General features: G+C 38.7%; 1 protein-coding gene across 1 annotated transcript in view; it reads right to left on the bottom strand.

The window, feature by feature from the left end:
* Positions 1–259: 259 nt before the first annotated feature.
* The window catches only part of OFCC1 (orofacial cleft 1 candidate 1), a 449,171-nt gene continuing 431,388 nt past the window's right edge, over positions 260–18,042 (bottom strand). Inside the window, exons 7-8 of the mRNA XM_030929143.1 lie at positions 5,986–6,062; positions 260–373 (exon numbers count right to left, since the gene is read on the bottom strand). Coding sequence (XP_030785003.1) covers positions 260–373; positions 5,986–6,062 — 191 coding nt within the window. The remainder of the gene's footprint in view (positions 374–5,985; positions 6,063–18,042) is intronic.

Below are 18,042 nucleotides of genomic sequence, written 5' to 3'. Positions count from 1 at the left end.
GCTTCTCTGTGAGCGCATGTTGCACTTTGAGCAATTTTTAAAAATACCATCATCAGATCACACTGATGTTTTTAAACATTAATATTCCTCATTGGACTATGAACTTTCTGAAGTCGGAGTACACATTCTGTAGCCTACAATAGGAATGCAATCAATATTTGTTGAATAAACAAATAATAAAATAATAATTCTTGCTGGAGTCAATACATTTAAATTTGAAAATGAAAAGAAAGGATATAGTGACTCACCAGACAGAAAATCAGTGTTCCTCCAGTTCCTCCAAGTAAGATATGTCCTGTGAATAATCTTCAGCTTCTCCAGTTCTCAAAACAGTTGATTTTTCTTTCACAGAATGATCCGTCAGGCTATCTCCCTTGTCAAATAAATTAACAAATATGAAAAAAAGAAGTATTTTATTAATAGGAGATTGAAAGTTCACCTAGTTTCAGTGACATTTTCCCTAGAATGACTTATGGAATCATTGGTCATGGGAAGCATTGTTAGGCATGGGTTCTGCATTGAAATTATTGTTTTATGCTCCAGATACCCTCACTAAATTTTTATCTCTGTCAAGGCAGGGACCATGACATGTTCACTTTTGTCTTATTTCACATGGGACAGCTTATGTAAATGTTGTCAGAATGGAAAGACAAACATAATGATGGTCACACTATTTGTACTGAATCAGGACTTTTGGATGCAAGTGAAATAAATGCAACTTGAACCAGCTCTCCACAGAGTAATTTGAAGGGAGATTTGAACAACAAGTCTATGGAGAAGGAAAAGAGAAGGAAATTCTGCTGAATTTCAAGAACACAAGAATCAAGGGCTTGAAGGCTACCAGGACTCTCTTTGCCTCTGTTCTGTGCTCTGGAAGGTTACTTCATTCTAGCATTGTCACTCATGGCTCCTGAGTCCCCCAGCCTGTGATTCTCAACAGCATCCATTTAAGCACAGGAATTGTATAATGTCTATGGAGCTCCTTCCTAGAACTTGAAAAATTATGTAACCTGTGATGATGGGTCCAGAAGGCAAACTGAGCCCTGTGGCTCAACTAAGGGTTCTTGGGGCCCTGCTATGGCGGGTAATTGGAAGGGGGAGCAGCTAACCTAGCAGGGCTCTTCCTTCCTCTCCCACCACACAAGCTCGGTTTTTACCTGTTTTATTTATTGGGGTCTCCTGCTAAGCTTTTACTATAAATGGTACTGACATGGTTGGGATGTTTGTCCCTTCCAAACATCATATTGAAATGTAATCCCCAGTGTTGAAGGTGGGGCACAGTGGGGAGGTGCTGGGATCAAGGTGGCGGATCCCTCATGGCTGGCTTAGTGTTGTCCTCAAGATAGTGAGTTCTTGTGAGATCTGGTTGATTAAAACTATGTGGCACCTCTCCCATCTCTCTCATGGTCCTGCTCTCACCATTTGATGTGCCAGCTCCCACTTTGCTTTCTGCCATGACTGTAAGGTTCCTGAGGTCCTCACCAGAAGAACATGCTGCAGCTATGCTGATACAGCCTGCACAAACATGAGCCAATTAAGCCTCTTTCCTTTATAAATTCCCCAGACTCAGGTATTTCTTTATAGCAATGCAAGAATGGCCTAACCCACGTGCTGATAAGGAGTTTGAAAATCATTACTCTAGAGAAGCAGAAAATCAGGCATGACTTGCATTTATAAGATAGTTTTGTTAAAACTCCTCTTCCCTTTTCTTTAGACCCTTGTCAAACATTTTAAATGATTATTTGTAAGAGGTCAGTTTGGTTGAACTTCCTTAATATTAGCTCACACAAGTTTTAGCACAACTTCGTAGTTGGAATAGCTTGAAATCGCAAAATGTTCCTTTGGGTTGGCAGATTGTTGTAGCCAGGAAAACCTAAGCATAAAACTCGGGTAAATGAGATGTGTCATCAAATCCCCAGTGAACTCAACAAGTTTCATTTCCTTTATTATAAAATTGATCAATTTGATTACCTTAAGAACAAAATCCAGTTATGACAGATATCAATTTAAAGTAAATGCCTTTCATTGTGGTCCTTTATTTTAGCTTCTATAGCATAGAAGTATTTTTGAGTAGACTATTCAATGTTGATAGTTTTAATTACTCCATCCCTAAGTAAATTAAAGAGTATCAAGATTCTTGAAAAAATATGAGATCTTTGAATTGTCTCAACTAAATATATATTTGATTGGCACACCTTGCCAGGTTGCTGAAAAAAAGGCCTTTGTAACTTTAAAATTTCAATTTGATGGCATTTCCTGATGAGTTGCTTAGATACTTTATTCAATCTCATTCAACAGAAGGTTGAAATGGCTACCAAGAACTATACCATAAATTTGGTTTACCCACCAAAGCTGCTGATTTGATAAAGTAAAGGTTTTTCATGATACAGTGCATAAATTGCTTTCTTTTTGGTTTCTCTATGAATATCTACATAGTTGCTTCAAACTAAATTCATGGCAGAAATGGGATGTGGTATATTTCTTTGTCTTCCAAGCACTTAACATGGTTATAAGCATATGGTAGATCTCAAGAAATAGCAATTAGAGGCCATTTTATTAAGTAATCACATTATAATAACAACAACAGTAGACATTACCTCTAGTTGCCAAGTCATAAAGAAAAACATCTGTGAATACTAACAATTGCAAACATTTCTTGAACTTTTATATTTCCTTTAAGAAATATCTAAATTAATACACTAAAAATTCCTTCAGATGGAGTTTTGGGAAGACATAAAGTCACAGAAACTAGTTCATCTCCAAAGAACTGATTCAAAAGAGGAACAAAAATACAAAGAAATAACTTCTGATTCCAAAACAAAAAGTAAGTGTGTGCAGAGAAACTCCCAGGTAAGTACCAGGATGTATGAAGCCTGTTCACATGGAAGCACTTTCATAATATAAACAGTCTTCCAAACACAAATGTATATCTTAAATATATGCCTGAAAAACAATGCCTGAACCATATTGTCAGCACTCAGAAGACAGAAAATAGATTTTCTGCCTCATTACAACTATAAATCCTGTCTGTATTCTGAATCCTAAGAACATCATCATTAATTGTTTTCAACAGCAATGTCTTTAAAGAGATTAATATCTATATTTTAAGATAGAAATTGGTGGTACAAATTTATTCCAAAGCATCATATTTTATATGTTGTGTGTATTGTTACTCATATACTGACCTGCCACAGAAATCAAAAGCAAATCTTTAAATATAAGTTGCTAAAATTTAGAATCTGATTTTCAAACTCGTAGACTAAAAATCTGGTTTGTGAATATTGGTGGTCACATACAACACTGGTCACAAAACAATGAATGAACCTTCTTCCAATGCAATGCGAACTGAGAGGCGAAAGTGTTTTAAGGAATTTCAAAAATCTAAAATATATAGTGCTATAGCAAAAAGGGTAGTCAGGTGGTGATCAGAAGACACATTCAAGTCTTTTTACTACTTTGTGAACTCAGATGGATTATTTAAAGTCCGTGAATTAAAGTTTTAAATGTAAAGAATAGAGATAAGACACTCTTGAAGATAAACATATATATTACATTAGATCTATTATACATATATAATTTATATAACATAATTTACACATATATATAATTTATGTATGTATATAATTCTTCCAAGAGGTGTGAGAATAGCATGTAAAATGCTTTACAATACTAAGGATATAAGTAGTATCTGGTACCATATCCTATACAGCATAAGTGATCAATTGAATATTTAACACACTTCCATTTCTTGTGAGTTATTATGGCATTTCTTTGCAGCTGCCATGAAAAGAATGTTATAGGAGCCAAGTCTCAAAGTTATCTGAGCCAATGACATATAACCCTATTTAATTGTGTCATATGGTAGGTAGCAAAGCTCAAGGTTGCTTATTGTGTAGGTTAGAAACTTTAAAATTAGTTGAGAATCCAGAAGTTTCTGCCCCTTTGCCATAATTCCTTTCATGAGCCAATCAGTTTACAGAGAAGGATGAGGGCCACGAACTGGTGAGAGGATAAGTCTGTGAGTGCAGAGAGAGCTGGCAGTTCACAGGCAGGGATACCAGGGCACTGGAAAAGTATTACAGTGGCAGCACAGTGAAGCCCCACTTAGCAGCACTTCTTCTCCACACCCTCACAGGGTTTTTGTGTGGGTCTCCGGAGAGAACTGTTCACCTGCCCATCTGGCCAGATGAAGGGCAAGGGGATTGCTTTCATCAAAAGAGAAAGCCTTAGAAGGAGGAAATGGTGAACAAAGGGCTGAATCCAGAGGATTACAAATGCTTTTGAACTGCCCTGGGAAGATCAGAAGTGAGCAGCCGTGGAAGCTTTAATGCCGGCCTAAGTGATGCTCACCATTTTTTAAGAAGGCAGGGGAGGAAGGTTTGCGGTGGAAACACTCTGCTAAGAGGCTTGTGTTAATAAGATCACAGAATCGCAAGTCCTAGATAACAACAACAAATACCAGGTGTACCTGAACTATCAAAAGCAAAGAAATATGACATCATGTTCATTTCCATCAGTGCTATTACCATCATCCAAAAACAATCATAGCTCCAAATTAGATTCAGCCTAAATCCTGAGACCATCCAGCAGAAATACTCCTTCCCCTTTCTTTAACTCATGCCTGATGTGTTCATCAGAGAATTTCACAGGACAGGCTTCCATTAATGTACACAGAGGAAAACAAGATATCCCTGGCCAGGTAGCTCAGGATATGCTAGAGAGACCCCTCAAGTACTGACTCCCTCGGGCTTCTGTTTCTACCCACTGGAAGATGACTAGCATGTCTGGCCACTTGGCATCACAGATGTAAACTGTTCTCCGATCATTTACATTTGAAAAACTGATGCTTCACATTTGAAGTGCAACACTAAACTTATTTTCCCACGGCCATTTTATGAACTGCTTAGGTTAGAATTTTTTAAAATTAGTTGAAGATCCAAGTTAATTCCTGATACTATAAGAACATGAGAAAAAATAAAATGCGTAAATTGGAGTGTGGAGTCTCAGGCTGAGACTGTTTATTGTCAAGAGGGTGGTATTTCTATGCTTAGAAGGTGGTATAAATGCCCTTACCCGTAACACTTGGTTGCTTGTAACTTGGGTGTGTCCTGGCTCTGTCATCCCACAGCACTTTTATCTTTAATATAGCCTGTGATATAGAAGGTCTGCAATGTAAAAAGTCTGCAATATAGAAGTCATCACAATTGTACATTCTGTAAGTAGTCACCTGAACATTAAAAGCACAGTCATTTATTTGATTAAATGATGGCCCACAATTTAGAGGTTAATAAAGAAAAGATTTACTTTAATGTCAGTAGTGAGAGCAAGACATGAAAGATGGCCCTGTAGAACTATATGCATTTAGTCAGGAAGGTATAAAATTAAGATAATGATTCAGATAACTTGTACACAAAGGGACCAGGTTGTAGGGGTGGACCGGGTTCTTTTACTTCAATTTTCTAGCCAAGCTAAATTTTTTAAATACTTAAAATTCAAAGTCACCCAGTCTAGGCAGATAGAGATTTTTTAAATGTTAAGTATCTAAAAACTGGATCCAGTAATACAAGTAATACTAATTTGGCCAATGTTTTGGAAATCCAGTCTACTTAATTTATCTAAGTTTACCAAGATAGTTTCTATACAGACTTCATGGCAGCCATGATCGTGCCAAATAAATCACTGAAACACAGCAGAATCAGCACATTTTCTAATCATCCTGCTCAAACTGAAGAGTCTCGTAGACTGATTAATTTAACTAAAGTCTTCAATAGCTTAAAGAAGTCTGATTCCAATGTTATAAAAATTTATTGGCATTGCTGATTTCTCAAAACGTCAGCCACTTTACCGCATCCCACACTTCAAAACCTGCTTTGAAGACCAAATTACTTTCTACCTGGAAATACATTTTAAGAAATCATAGTTTATAACCAGTGGCTGCTGTTTTCATGGTCTTTCCAAAGCCAACTTCTACAGCCTTCATCTTACCTGAGAGTGTAGGTCTTCTTTTAAGAGACTGGGATCATAGTCCATAGAACAGGGACCGATTTTATTAGTAATGCTCCCTAGGGTTAAAAACAAAAAGGTGGAAAAAATATATCACACATTTTCACTTCAGAGGATGTGTAAGCTCACACTGCTGAAATCGAAGAGCTTATATATGCCTTGACAAATGGGGGTAGAAGAAAGAATTCTAAAACGAAGACCCTAAGCTATGTCCCTGGTTTTAATTCAGTCAGTGTATGAACTTCAAGTAGAACTCTACCCTCAGCCAGCCATACCATGGGATATAATTTACAAGTAGTAGCTGTGTCTGGTCTGCTTTCCTACCTCATCTGGGTAGGATTCTCTATCATCAGCTATGTTTCTGGGATCACATTTTCAAGGAAGCCCTCCTGCACCTTGTATCAATGGTTCAATATGAAACTCTGAGATTAGAGAGATTTGGTCCCTGCTTGCAACCGGTGCTTCTCACTTTACTTACTCTCCCAAGAAGTTGACTCATAAGTTTTGCAATATAATATTAAAAACAAAAAAGAGACCTCCTTAATTGAACATGTAAGCCCAGAAAACAGAGTTTTAGGTATCTTTGGCATATCTTGTGTGACTATATCAAGGTTTCTCAGCTGGGGCGCTATTGACATATCGGGCTGGATAATTCTGTGTTATGGCGGCTGCCCTGTGCTTTGTTTAGCAGCATCCCTGTCCTCTACCTACTCAATGCCAGCAGCACCCTCTACCTAACCCCCAACCACTAGTCGTGGCAACCAAAAATGTCTCCAGACTTTGCCAAATGTCCCTTGGGACAAAACATGGCCAGTTGAGAGCACTGTTCTAGACTGCAAACTCCTTAAGAGACAAGGTATCTTTTCACCCTTGCTTTTCCTATAGTGTCTGGCACAGTGCCTGACACAGAGTACTTTCCGAACCAATCAGATGTTGCTTAAAGGAAAAATAAATAAATAAATGGCAAGAGCGCTTATAAGCAGGTATTCCTATAGCTTTATACCTCCGAACTCATTGTCTTGACCACTCATTTCACTGAACCCATATGGCAAGGTCTGTCCCCAAGGTCTTGTGACAAATATCCTGGCCCAGAAGATGCTGGTGCTTGGAGTGCCTCAGGACAGCCACAGCTTTGATGTGGGGGTTGACCTGAAATATTTTTTTATCAAAACAGATAGCATGTGTTATGAGCAGTCAAAGCCTTGTTTTCTGTCCCCCTTTCTCCCTCCAGGAATTGAATGGTGTCATCCCCTGTCCTTTGAAATTGCCTTTGTGGACCTTTTTTTTTTTTTGAGGCAGAGTCTTGCTCTGTTGCCCAGGCTGGAGTGCAGTGGCGCGATGATCTCAGCTCACTGCAACTTCCACTTCCTAGGTTCAAGCAATTCTCCTGCCTCAACCTCCCGAGTTGCTGGGATTGCAGGCATGAGCTACCACACTCGCCTAATTTTTTGTATTTTTAGTAGAGAGGGGTTTTGCCATGCTGCCCAGGCTGGTCTCAAACTCCTGAGCTCAGGCAATCTCCCCGCCTTGGCCTCCCAAAGTGCTAGGAGTACAGGTATGAGCCACAGCGCCCAGCCCCTTGTAGACATTTTACAATGAGATTTAAGAAGTGTAAGATTCTAAGAACATAGACTGTGTGTCTGCATGCTTCAGAAACCTTTTCTTCCCAAAGGGTGACCCCGCCCGCTTCTTGATCCCCAGTCTAGGTCTGTGTGGCGCAAGCATTTTGGGAAGTGATGTTTCGTTGTGTTTCTTGACGCTGCTTCCAGTGTACTGCGCCAAGATAAAGGCAGATACTGAGAAATATCCTTCTCCATGGAAATTCAGATGGGTCAAGCACGTCTTCTTTGAGACACCTCACACTTCAGTCACATAGATCCCTGGAAGAGCTCCCTTTTATTGGGTCTAAAACAGCATTTGTTGGTAGTGAGATTGCTATGATCAAAATGACAATATGAAAGGGAGGTGAAAGAAAAGTAGTGTAGAAAACATTTTTATTTAGGTTTTAAATATATTATTTAAATATAAAATTTTGATAATAGTAATTTATATTAATCATAAATTAATTATGTATTAAATTATATGTGTATATATGTATATATATTATGATTATATATAATGTTTACATATAAAACATATCTAAACATATATAAAACACACATATGTTAAAACAAATATATAATTATATATTGTATATAATATGTAATTATAATCTAATGATTAATATTTATATATAATTGACATATATATTATAATGGATGAATTGATGGTTACATTAAATATTATTTAAATACTACAATATTTATATATTTAGTATATATTTTTAATGTATTATTCTTTTTAAAGTCTTATAATTTAAATTCTTAGTGTATAATTTCTAGCTGGAATAACAAATATAAATATGAAATAATAATAGAATGAATTTTTTAGTATTTTCTAAGAACTCTGTATATATTATGTTGTTTACATCACACACACACACACACACACACACACACACACGACGTTAAAATAGTTACCATTCCCCCATTTGATACATTTGGAAATTGAGACTCAGATCAAAGAACTTCCCTCAAATTAGACAGCCAATTAGAGGAAAATCTGAAATTTAGTGCTAGTTCTTTTTGACCACAAAGGCCATGCATTTCATCCTTCTGCTGTATCCTACTTGAGAAGCCACACCACATTTTCTACTTATACACACATTTAAACATTGGACACATTTTATTACTGCTGGAATGAATTACCACAAACTTAGTGACTTAAAATAGCATCTTTTTATTGTCTCACATTTTTTGTGGCTCAGCTGGGCATAGCAAGGCTCAGCTGCTTTCTCTATTTTAGTCTCACAATGCCAAAAATCAATGTGTGAGCCAGGGCTGCAGCTCTCATCTGAGTCTTGGAGTCTTCTTCAGGCTTACTGAAAGTTGGCAGAATTCATTCTCTTCTCATAATTTCCATGGGATCCCCATGGCCTTCAGGTCAGCAGCAACTGGTTGTGTCCTTTCCTTGCTTGAATCTCTCTAACCTTTTTTTCTGCCACAGGCATAAGAATGTTCTCTAGTTTTAAAGGTTCATGTGATTAAGTTCACCCCGATAATCTCTCTCCTGATGTGTAAACATTCTGGGGATTAGATCTTGAACATCTTTGGAAGACCATCTTAGAAATCTCCCTACTAGAAATAATTTCTAATTTAACAGGACTTACATCCCTATATGTTATTAAAATGTAGTGATGGTGTGCCTGTTAGGGTAATAAAGTCTCTATCAAAGAGAGAGACTCCTAAAAGTCTTTAATATTTTCCTGGTTCTCATGTAAAATGTTCTTTGCTTTAAAACAGATCTTCCTATTTATAAAAACATATATAGCAATATATGTATATTAGATAATTATTTATATATGCTATGTAATATTTATGTCATATGTGTCATGAAATTATTGTTATATAAATGTATCTATAATACAATATTTTACCAAACTGTGATCGTATCATATATGTAGTTTGCATCCTTCTTTACACTTAATATATTGTGTTTTTTACTGATTATTAAATATTCCCCAACGTATAATTTTTAATGATTGAACAGTAATACATAATATGGTTGTATTTAACCAGCCCCCTTTGGTTAATATTTATATCATGTTGCACATATTTTACAAAAATTTTATTGTCCTTTTGTGCTTATTTTCTTGAAATGAGTATTCAGGATCAGGGATACTAAATCAAATGCTTAAGGTTTTTTGTCTTTGCTCTATAAAATGAATTATAAACATTTATATTGTAACTGCCAATGCAGGAAAGCATCTAATTATCCACATCCTTGCCAAAACTTGTCTGCTTAGTGGACAAAATAATAAATCTCGTTGTTGTTTTAATTGGAAATCCTAGAAATCTAATACATTTGAGTATTTTTATGTTTGCAGAGCATTTATGTAGATTCCCTTCCATGCCATTTCCCCAAATTTTTCAGCTGTAACATTTAATATTTTCTTTGTAATTTTTATCTTTACATATTAAAGATATTACTCCACCTGATGTGATGGTTCAAAATATTTTTCTCAGTTTGCAACGTGTCTTTTAATTTCTTTGAGAGTTGTGTGTATATATATATGATTTTCAGTCTTATATAGTCCTGTGTATCAATGTTTTCTTTCATTGTTTCTCCTTTTACTTATAAGCTCACAAAACCTTTTCACACTAAATAGTCAAACCATACATACACAAAATATAAATAAACAAAGAACTTTTGGGGTCCTTGTATGATTTTCTTGCATGCTTTCCCACTGCCAGGTGAGTAGATGTGGCACCTGGGGTCCTGCCAACACCTCAGGCTCAGACATGCAAAACACAACTGACACTCATTCATGTCCAAGGGCTCATTTCTTACATTTTTCTATCTCTTTTCATGACTTTGCTATTCTCCTTCCACCCAGACTCAAAATTCTCTATCTTACCTGAATTTTCCTACTCTATTGTCACCCACATCTAATGCCTTGTCACATTATCTTCTACCTCGTTCAGTAGTTTAATGGTCATTTCTTCCTCCCTTTCGCCATAACTCTAGCTTGAGCCTTCATTGCTTTCTACCTCTGGAGGTACAGGCAGATGGGGGATGAAGGGAGAGAAAGAGAGACATTCAACTGAGATAAATTCATGGCATATGGTTTTTTTTTTTTTTTTTTTTAATGTTTATTTTCCATTCAATAAGAAATTATGGTCATCTCTACAAGTCATAAAATATACATCCACCTTTTTTCTTAAAATGGCCTTTTTCTTCTAGATCCCACTTCAGGCCTTCTATCCATAGTTCCCTAACTCCTTTTCAATTCACCTGCCCCATATAACCAGACACACACACACACACACACGGACACACAGACACGGACACGTACATTTATAGAGATACTTTTTATCACTGCACAAAAAGGAGATTATATATAATCTCTTTTTTATTATTATTATACTTTAAGTTCTAGGGTACATGTGCATAACGTGCAGGTTTGTTACGTATGTATACTTGTGCCATGTTGGTGTGCTGCACCCATCAACTCGTCAGCACCCATCAATTCATCATTTATATCAGGTATAACTCCCAATGCAATCCCTCCCTCTTCCCCCCTCCCCATGATAGGCCCCGGTGTGTGATGTTCCCCTTCCCGAGTCCAAGTGATATCATTGTTCAGTTCCCACCTATGAGTGAGAACATGCGGTGTTTGGTTTTCTGTTCTTGTGATAGTTTGCTAAGAAAGATGGTTTCCAGCTGCATCCATGTCCCTTTGTAAAGGACGCAAACTCATCCTTTTTTATGGCTGCATAGTATTCCATGGTGTATATGTGCCACATTTTTTTAATCCAGTCTGTCACAGATGGACATTTGGGTTGATTCCAAGTCTTTGCTATTGTGAATAGTGCCGCAATAAACATACGTGTGCATGTGTCTTTATAGCAGCATGATTTATAATCCTTTGGGTATATACCCAGTAGTGGGATGGCTGGGTCATATGGTACATCTAGTTCTAGATCCTTGAGGAATTGCCATACTGTTTTCCATAATGGTTGAACTAGTTTACAATCCCACCAACAGTGTAAAAGTGTTCCTATTTCTCCACATCCTCTCCAACACCTGTTGTTTCCTGACTTTTTAATGATTGCCATTCTAACTGGTGTGAGATGGTATCTCATTGTGGTTTTGATTTGCATTGCTCTGATGGCGAGTGATGATGAGCATTTTTTCATGTGTCTGTTGGCTGTATGAATGTCTTCTTTTGAGAAAGGTCTGTTCATATCCTTTGCCCACTTTTTGATGGGGTTGTGTGTTTGTTTCTTGTATATTTGTTTGAGTTCTTTGTAGATTCTGGATATTAGCCCTTTGTCAGATGAGTAGATTGCAAAAATTTTCTCCCATTCTGTAGGTTGCCTGTTCACTCTGATGGTAGTTTCTTTTGCTGTGCAGAAGCTCTTTAGTTTAATTAGATCCCATTTGTCAATTTTGGCTTTTGCTGCCGTTGCTTTTGGTGTTTTAGACATGAAGTCCTTGCCCATGCCTATGTCCTGAACGGTACTACCTAGATTTTCTTCTAGGGTTTTTATGGTATTAGGTCTAACATTTAAGTCTCTAATCCATCTTGAATTAATCTTCGTATAAGGGGTAAGGAAAGGATCCAGTTTCAGCTTTCTACTTATGGCTAGCCAATTTTCCCAGCACCATTTATTAAATAGGGAATCCTTTCCCCATTTCTTGTTTCTCTCAGGTTTGTCAAAGATCAGATGGCTGTAGATGTGTGGTATTATTTCTGACGACTCTGTTCTGATCCATTGGTCTATATCTCTGTTTTGGTACCAGTACCATGCTGTTTTGGTTACTGTAGCCTTGTAGTATAGTTTGAAGTCAGGTAGCGTGACGCCTCCAGCTTTGTCCTTTTGACTTAGGATTGTCTTGGCAATGCGGGCTCTTTTTTGGTTCCATATGAACTTTAAAGCAGTTTTTTCCAATTCTGTGAAGAAACTCATTGGTAGCTTGATGGGGATGGCATTGACTCTATAAATAACCTTGGGCAGTATGGCCATTTTCATGATATTGATTCTTCCTATCCATGAGCATGGTATGTTCTTCCATTTGTTTGTGTCCTCTTTTATTTCACTGAGCAGTGGTTTGTAGTTCTCCTTGAAGAGGTCCTTTACATCCCTTGTAAGTTGGATTCCTAGGTATTTTATTCTCTTTGAAGCAATTGTGAATGGAAGTTCATTCATGATTTGGCTCGTTGTTTGTCTGTTACTGGTGTGTAAGAATGCTTGTGATTTTTGCACATTAATTTTGTATCCTGAGACTTTGCTGAAGTTGCTTATCAGCTTAAGGAGATTTTGGGCTGAGACAATGGGGTTTTCTAAATATACAATCATGTCATCTGCAAAGAGGGACAATTTGACTTCTTCTTTTCCTAACTGAATACCCTTGATTTCTTTCTCTTGCCTGATTGCCCTAGCCAGAACTTCCAACACTATGTTGAATAGGAGTGGTGAGAGAGGGCATCCCTGTCTTGTGCCAGTTTTCAAAGGGAATTTTTCCAGTTTTTGCCCATTCAGTATGATATTAGCTGTGGGTTTGTCATAAATAGCTCTTATTTTTTTGAGGTACGTTCCATCAATACCGAATTTATTGAGCGTTTTTACCGTGAAGGGCTGTTGAATTTTGTCAAAAGCCTTTTCTGCATCTATTGAGATAATCATGTGGTTCTTGTCTTTGGTTCTGTTTATATGCTGGATTAAGTTTATTGATTTGCGAATGTTGAACCAGCCTTGCATCCCAGGGATGAAGCCCACTTGATCATGGTGGATAAGCTTTTTGATGTGCTGCTGAATCCGATTTGCCAGTATTTTATTGAGGATTTTTGCATCGATGTTCATCAGGGATATTGGTCTAAAATTCTCTTTTTTTGTTGTGTCTCTGCCAGGCTTTGGTATCAGGATGATGTTGGCCTCATCAAATGAGTTAGGGAGGATTCCCTCTTTTTCTATTGATTGGAATAGTTTCAGAAGGAATGGTACCAGCTCCTCCTTGTACCTCTGGTAGAATTCAGCTGTGAATCCATCTGGTCCTGGACTTTTTTTGGTTGGTAGGCTATTAATTATTGCCTCAATTTCAGAGCCTACTATTGGTCTATTCAGGGATTCAACTTCTTCCTGGTTTAGTCTTGGGAGAGTGTAAGTGTCCAGGAAATGATCCATTTCTTCTAGATTTTCTAGTTGATTTGCGTATAGGTGTTTATAGTATTCTCTGATGGTAGTTTGTATTTCTGTGGGGTCGGTGGTGATATCCCCTTTATCAATTTTTATTGCGTCTATTCGATTCCTCTCTCTTTTCTTCTTTATTAGTCTTGCTAGCGGTCTGTCAATTTTGGTGATCTTTTCAAAAAACCAACTCCTGGATTCATTGATTTTTTGGAGGGTTTTTTGTGTCTCTATCTCCCTCAGTTCTGCTCTGATCTTAGTTATTTCTTGCCTTCTGCTAGCTTTTGAATGTGTTTGCTCTTGCCTCTCTAGTTCTTTTAATTGTGATGTTAGAGTGTCAATTTTAGATCTTTCCTGCTTTCTCTTGTGGGCATTTAGTGCTATAAATTTCCCTCTACACACTGCTTTAAATGTGTCCCAGAGATTCTGGTATGTTGTATCTTTGTTCTCATTGGTTTCAAAGAACATCTTTATTTCTGCCTTCATTTCGTTATGTACCCAGTAGTCATTCAGGAGCAGGTTGTTCAGTTTCCATGTAGTTGAGCGGTTTTGATTGAGTTTCTTAGTCCTGAGTTCTAGTTTGATTGCACTGTGGTCTGAGAGACAGTTTGTTATAATTTCTGTTCTTGTACATTTGCTGAGGAGTGCTTTACTTCCAATTATGTGGTCAATTTTGGAATAAGTGTGATGTGGTTCTGAGAAGAATGTATATTCTGTTGATTTGGGGTGGAGAGTTCTGTAGATGTCTATTAGGTCCGCTTGGTGCAGAGATGAGTTCAATTCCTGGATATCCTTGTTAACTTTCTGTCTTGTTGATCTGTCTAATGTTGACAGTGGAGTGTTGAAGTCTCCCATTATTATTGTATGGGAGTCTAAGTCTCTTTGTAAGTCTCTAAGGACTTCCTTTATGAATCTGGGTGCTCCTGTATTGAGTGCATATATATTTAGGATAGTTAGCTCTTCCTGTTGAATTGATCCCTTTACCATTATGTAATGGCCTTCTTTGTCTCTTTTGATCTCTGATGGTTTAAAGTCTGTTTTATCAGAGACTAGGATTGCAATCTCTGCTGTTTTTTGTTCTCCATTTGCTTGGTAGAGCTTACTCCATCCCTTTATTTTGAGCCTATGTATGTCTCTGCATGTGAGATGGGTCTCCTGAATACAGCAGACTGATGAGTCTTGACTCTGGTTTATCCAGTTTGCCAGTCTGTGTCTTTTAATTGGAGCATTTAGTCCATTTACATTTAAGGTTAATATTGTTATGTGTGAACTTGATCCTGCCATTATGATATTAACTGGTTATTTTGCTCGTTAGTTGATGCAGTTTCTTCCTAGCCTCGATGGTCTTTACATTTTGGCATGTTTTTGCAATGGCTGGTACCGGTTGTTCCTTTCCATGTTTAGGGCTTCCTTCAGGGTCTCTTGTAAGGCAGACCTGGTAGTGACAAAATCTCTAAGCATTTGCTTATCTGTAAAGGATTTTATTTCTCCTTCACTGATGAAACTTAGTTTGGCTGGATATGAAATTCTGGGTTTAAAATTCTTTTCTTTAAGCATGTTGAATATTGGCCCCCACTCTCTTCTGGACTTGTAGAGTTTCTGCCGAGAGATCTGCTGTTAGTCTGATGGGCTTCCCTTTGTAGGTAAACCCGACTTTTCTCTCTGGCTGCCCTTAAGATTCTTTCCTTCATTTCAACTTTGGTGAATCTGGCAATTATGTGTCTTGGAGTTGCTCTTCTCGAGGAGTATCTTTGTGGCGTTCTCTGTATTTCCTGAATTTGAATGTTGGCCTGCCCTACTAGGTTGGGGAAGTTCTCCTGGATGATATCCTGAAGAGTGTTTTCCAACTTGGTTCCATTTTCCCCCTCACTTTCAGGCACCCCAATCAGACGTAGATTTGGTCTTTTTTTTTTTTTTTTTTTTTTTTTTTTTGAGATGGAGTCTCGCTCTGCCGCCCAGGCTGGAGTGCAGTGGCCGGATCTCAGCTCACTGCAAGCTCCGCCTCCCGAGTTTACGCTATTCTCCTGCCTCAGCCTCCCAAGTAGCTTGGACTACAGGCGCCCGCCACCTCACCTGGCTAGTTTTTTGTATTTTTTAGTAGAGAAGGGGTTTCAGCATGTTAGCCAGGATGGTCTCGATCTCCTGACCTCGTGATCCGCCCGTCTCGGCCTCCCAAAGTGCTGGGAGTACAGGCTTGAGCCAACGCGCCCGGCCAGATTTGGTCTTTTTACATAATCCCATACTTCTTGCAGGCTTTGTTCATTTCTTTTTCTTCTTTTTTCTTTTGGTTTCTCTTCTTGCTTCATTTCATTCATTTGATCCTCAATCGCTGATACTCTTTCTTCCAGTTGATCGAGTCAGTTACTGAAGCTTGTGCATTTGTCACATATTTCTTGTGTTATGGTTTTCATCTCTGTAATTTCGTTTTTGACCTTCTCTGCATTAATTAGTCTAGCTGTCAATTCTTTCACTCTTTTTTCAAGATTTTTAGTTTCTTTGCGCTGGGTACGTAATTCCTCCTTTAGCTCTGAGAAGTTTGATGGACTGAAGCCTTCTTCTCTCATCTTGTCAAAGTCATTCTCTGACCAGCTTTGATCCGTTGATGGCGATGGGCTGCGCTCCTTTGCAGGGGGAGATGCGCTCTTATTTTTTGAATTTCCAGCTTTTCTGCCCTGCTTTTTCCCCATCTTTGTGGTTTTATCTGCCTCTGGTCTTTGATGATGGTGATGTACTGATGGGGTTTTGGTATAGGTGTCCTTCCTGTTTGATAGTTTTCCTTCTAATAGTCAGAACCCTCAGCTGTAGGTCTGTTGGAGATTGCTTGAGGTCCACTCCAGACCCTCTTTGCCTGGGTATCAGCAGCAGAGGTTGCAGAAGATAGAATATTGCTGAACAGTGAGTGTACCTGTCTGATTCTTAGTTTGGAAGCTTCCTCTCAGGGGTGTACTCCACCCTGTGAGGTGTGGGGTGTCAGACTGCCCCTAGTGGGGGATGTCTCCCAGTTAGGCTACTCAGGGGTCAGGGACCCACTTGAGCAGGCAGTCTGTCCCTTCTCAGATCTCAACCTCGGTGTTGGGAGATCCACTGCTCTCTTCAAAGCTGTCAGAGTCGTTTGCGTCTGCAGAGGTTCCTGCTGCTTTTGTTGTTGTTGTTGTTAACTGTGCCCTGTCCCCAGAGGTGGAGTCTACAGAGACAGGCAGGTTTCCTTGAGCTGCTCTGAGCTCCACCCAGTTCGAGCTTCCCAGCAGCTTTGCTTACCTACTTAAGCCTCAGCAATGGTGAGCGCCCCTCCCCCAGCCTCGCAGCTGCCTTGCGGTTAGATAGCACGCAGACTGCTGTGTGAGCAATGAGGGAGGCTCCGTGGGCATGGGACCCTACCGGCCAGGTGTGGGATATATTCTCCTGGTGTGCCCGTTTGCTTAAAGCGCAGTATTGGGGTGGGAGTCACCCGATTTTCCAGGTGTTGTGTGTCTCAGTTCCCCTGGCTAGGAAAAGGGATTCCCTTACCCCTTGCGCTTCCCAGGTGAGGCGATGCCTCGCCCTGCTTCAGCTCTCGCTGGTCGGGCTGCAGCAGCTGACCAGCACCGATTGTCCGGCACTCCTTAGTGAGATGACCCCAGTACCTCAGTTGAAAATGCAGAAATCACCAGTCTTCTGTGTCACTCACGCTGGGAGTTGGAGACTGGAGCTGTTCCTATTTGGCCATCTTGCTCTGCCCCCTCTTTTTTGTATTATTTATATTGTATATAATATAATATAAATTTTATATTATATATAATATAATATTTTTATATATGTAAAATATATATAATATGCTATTATATTAAATATAAAATAACATGGGTTATATGGGGCAGGTGAATTGAAGAGGAGTTAGGGAACTATGAACGGAAGGCCTGAAGGGGTATCAAGGAGAAAAAGGCCATTTTAAGAAAAACGGTGGAAAGAAATTGATTTTCTTATATGTTGCTTGTCAAAATGTATTTTTAAAAGTTTTTTGAAAAGCAGACTAGTAACATCTATTAGCATTTACAATAAGCAAACTCTTTGACTCAGGAATTCCACCCAAAAAACTAGAAGCTGGGGAGCTAAGATACAGGAGGACTATTGGGAGTTCACTGCAAACCCCCTTCATACAAGCTCTCACCTTGTCACCCAAATCCTACATGGTGTTTAGGGCACAAGGCAAGGGCCACCTCACTCCTTGCAGCTTCTACAAGGTTGCATCAGATGAGGATGTCCCTGGCAACTTTGTTACTACACACCCTGCATTTCCCCTGGCTAACTCCAGAAAACCAGAATCCAACTG

Source organism: Rhinopithecus roxellana, chromosome 4 (genome assembly GCF_007565055.1).
Source record: "Rhinopithecus roxellana isolate Shanxi Qingling chromosome 4, ASM756505v1, whole genome shotgun sequence".
In the NCBI taxonomy this organism is placed as follows: domain Eukaryota; kingdom Metazoa; phylum Chordata; class Mammalia; order Primates; family Cercopithecidae; genus Rhinopithecus; species Rhinopithecus roxellana.
Note: the sequence above shows the minus strand (reverse complement) of the source record. Positions and strands in the feature narration are given on the sequence as shown.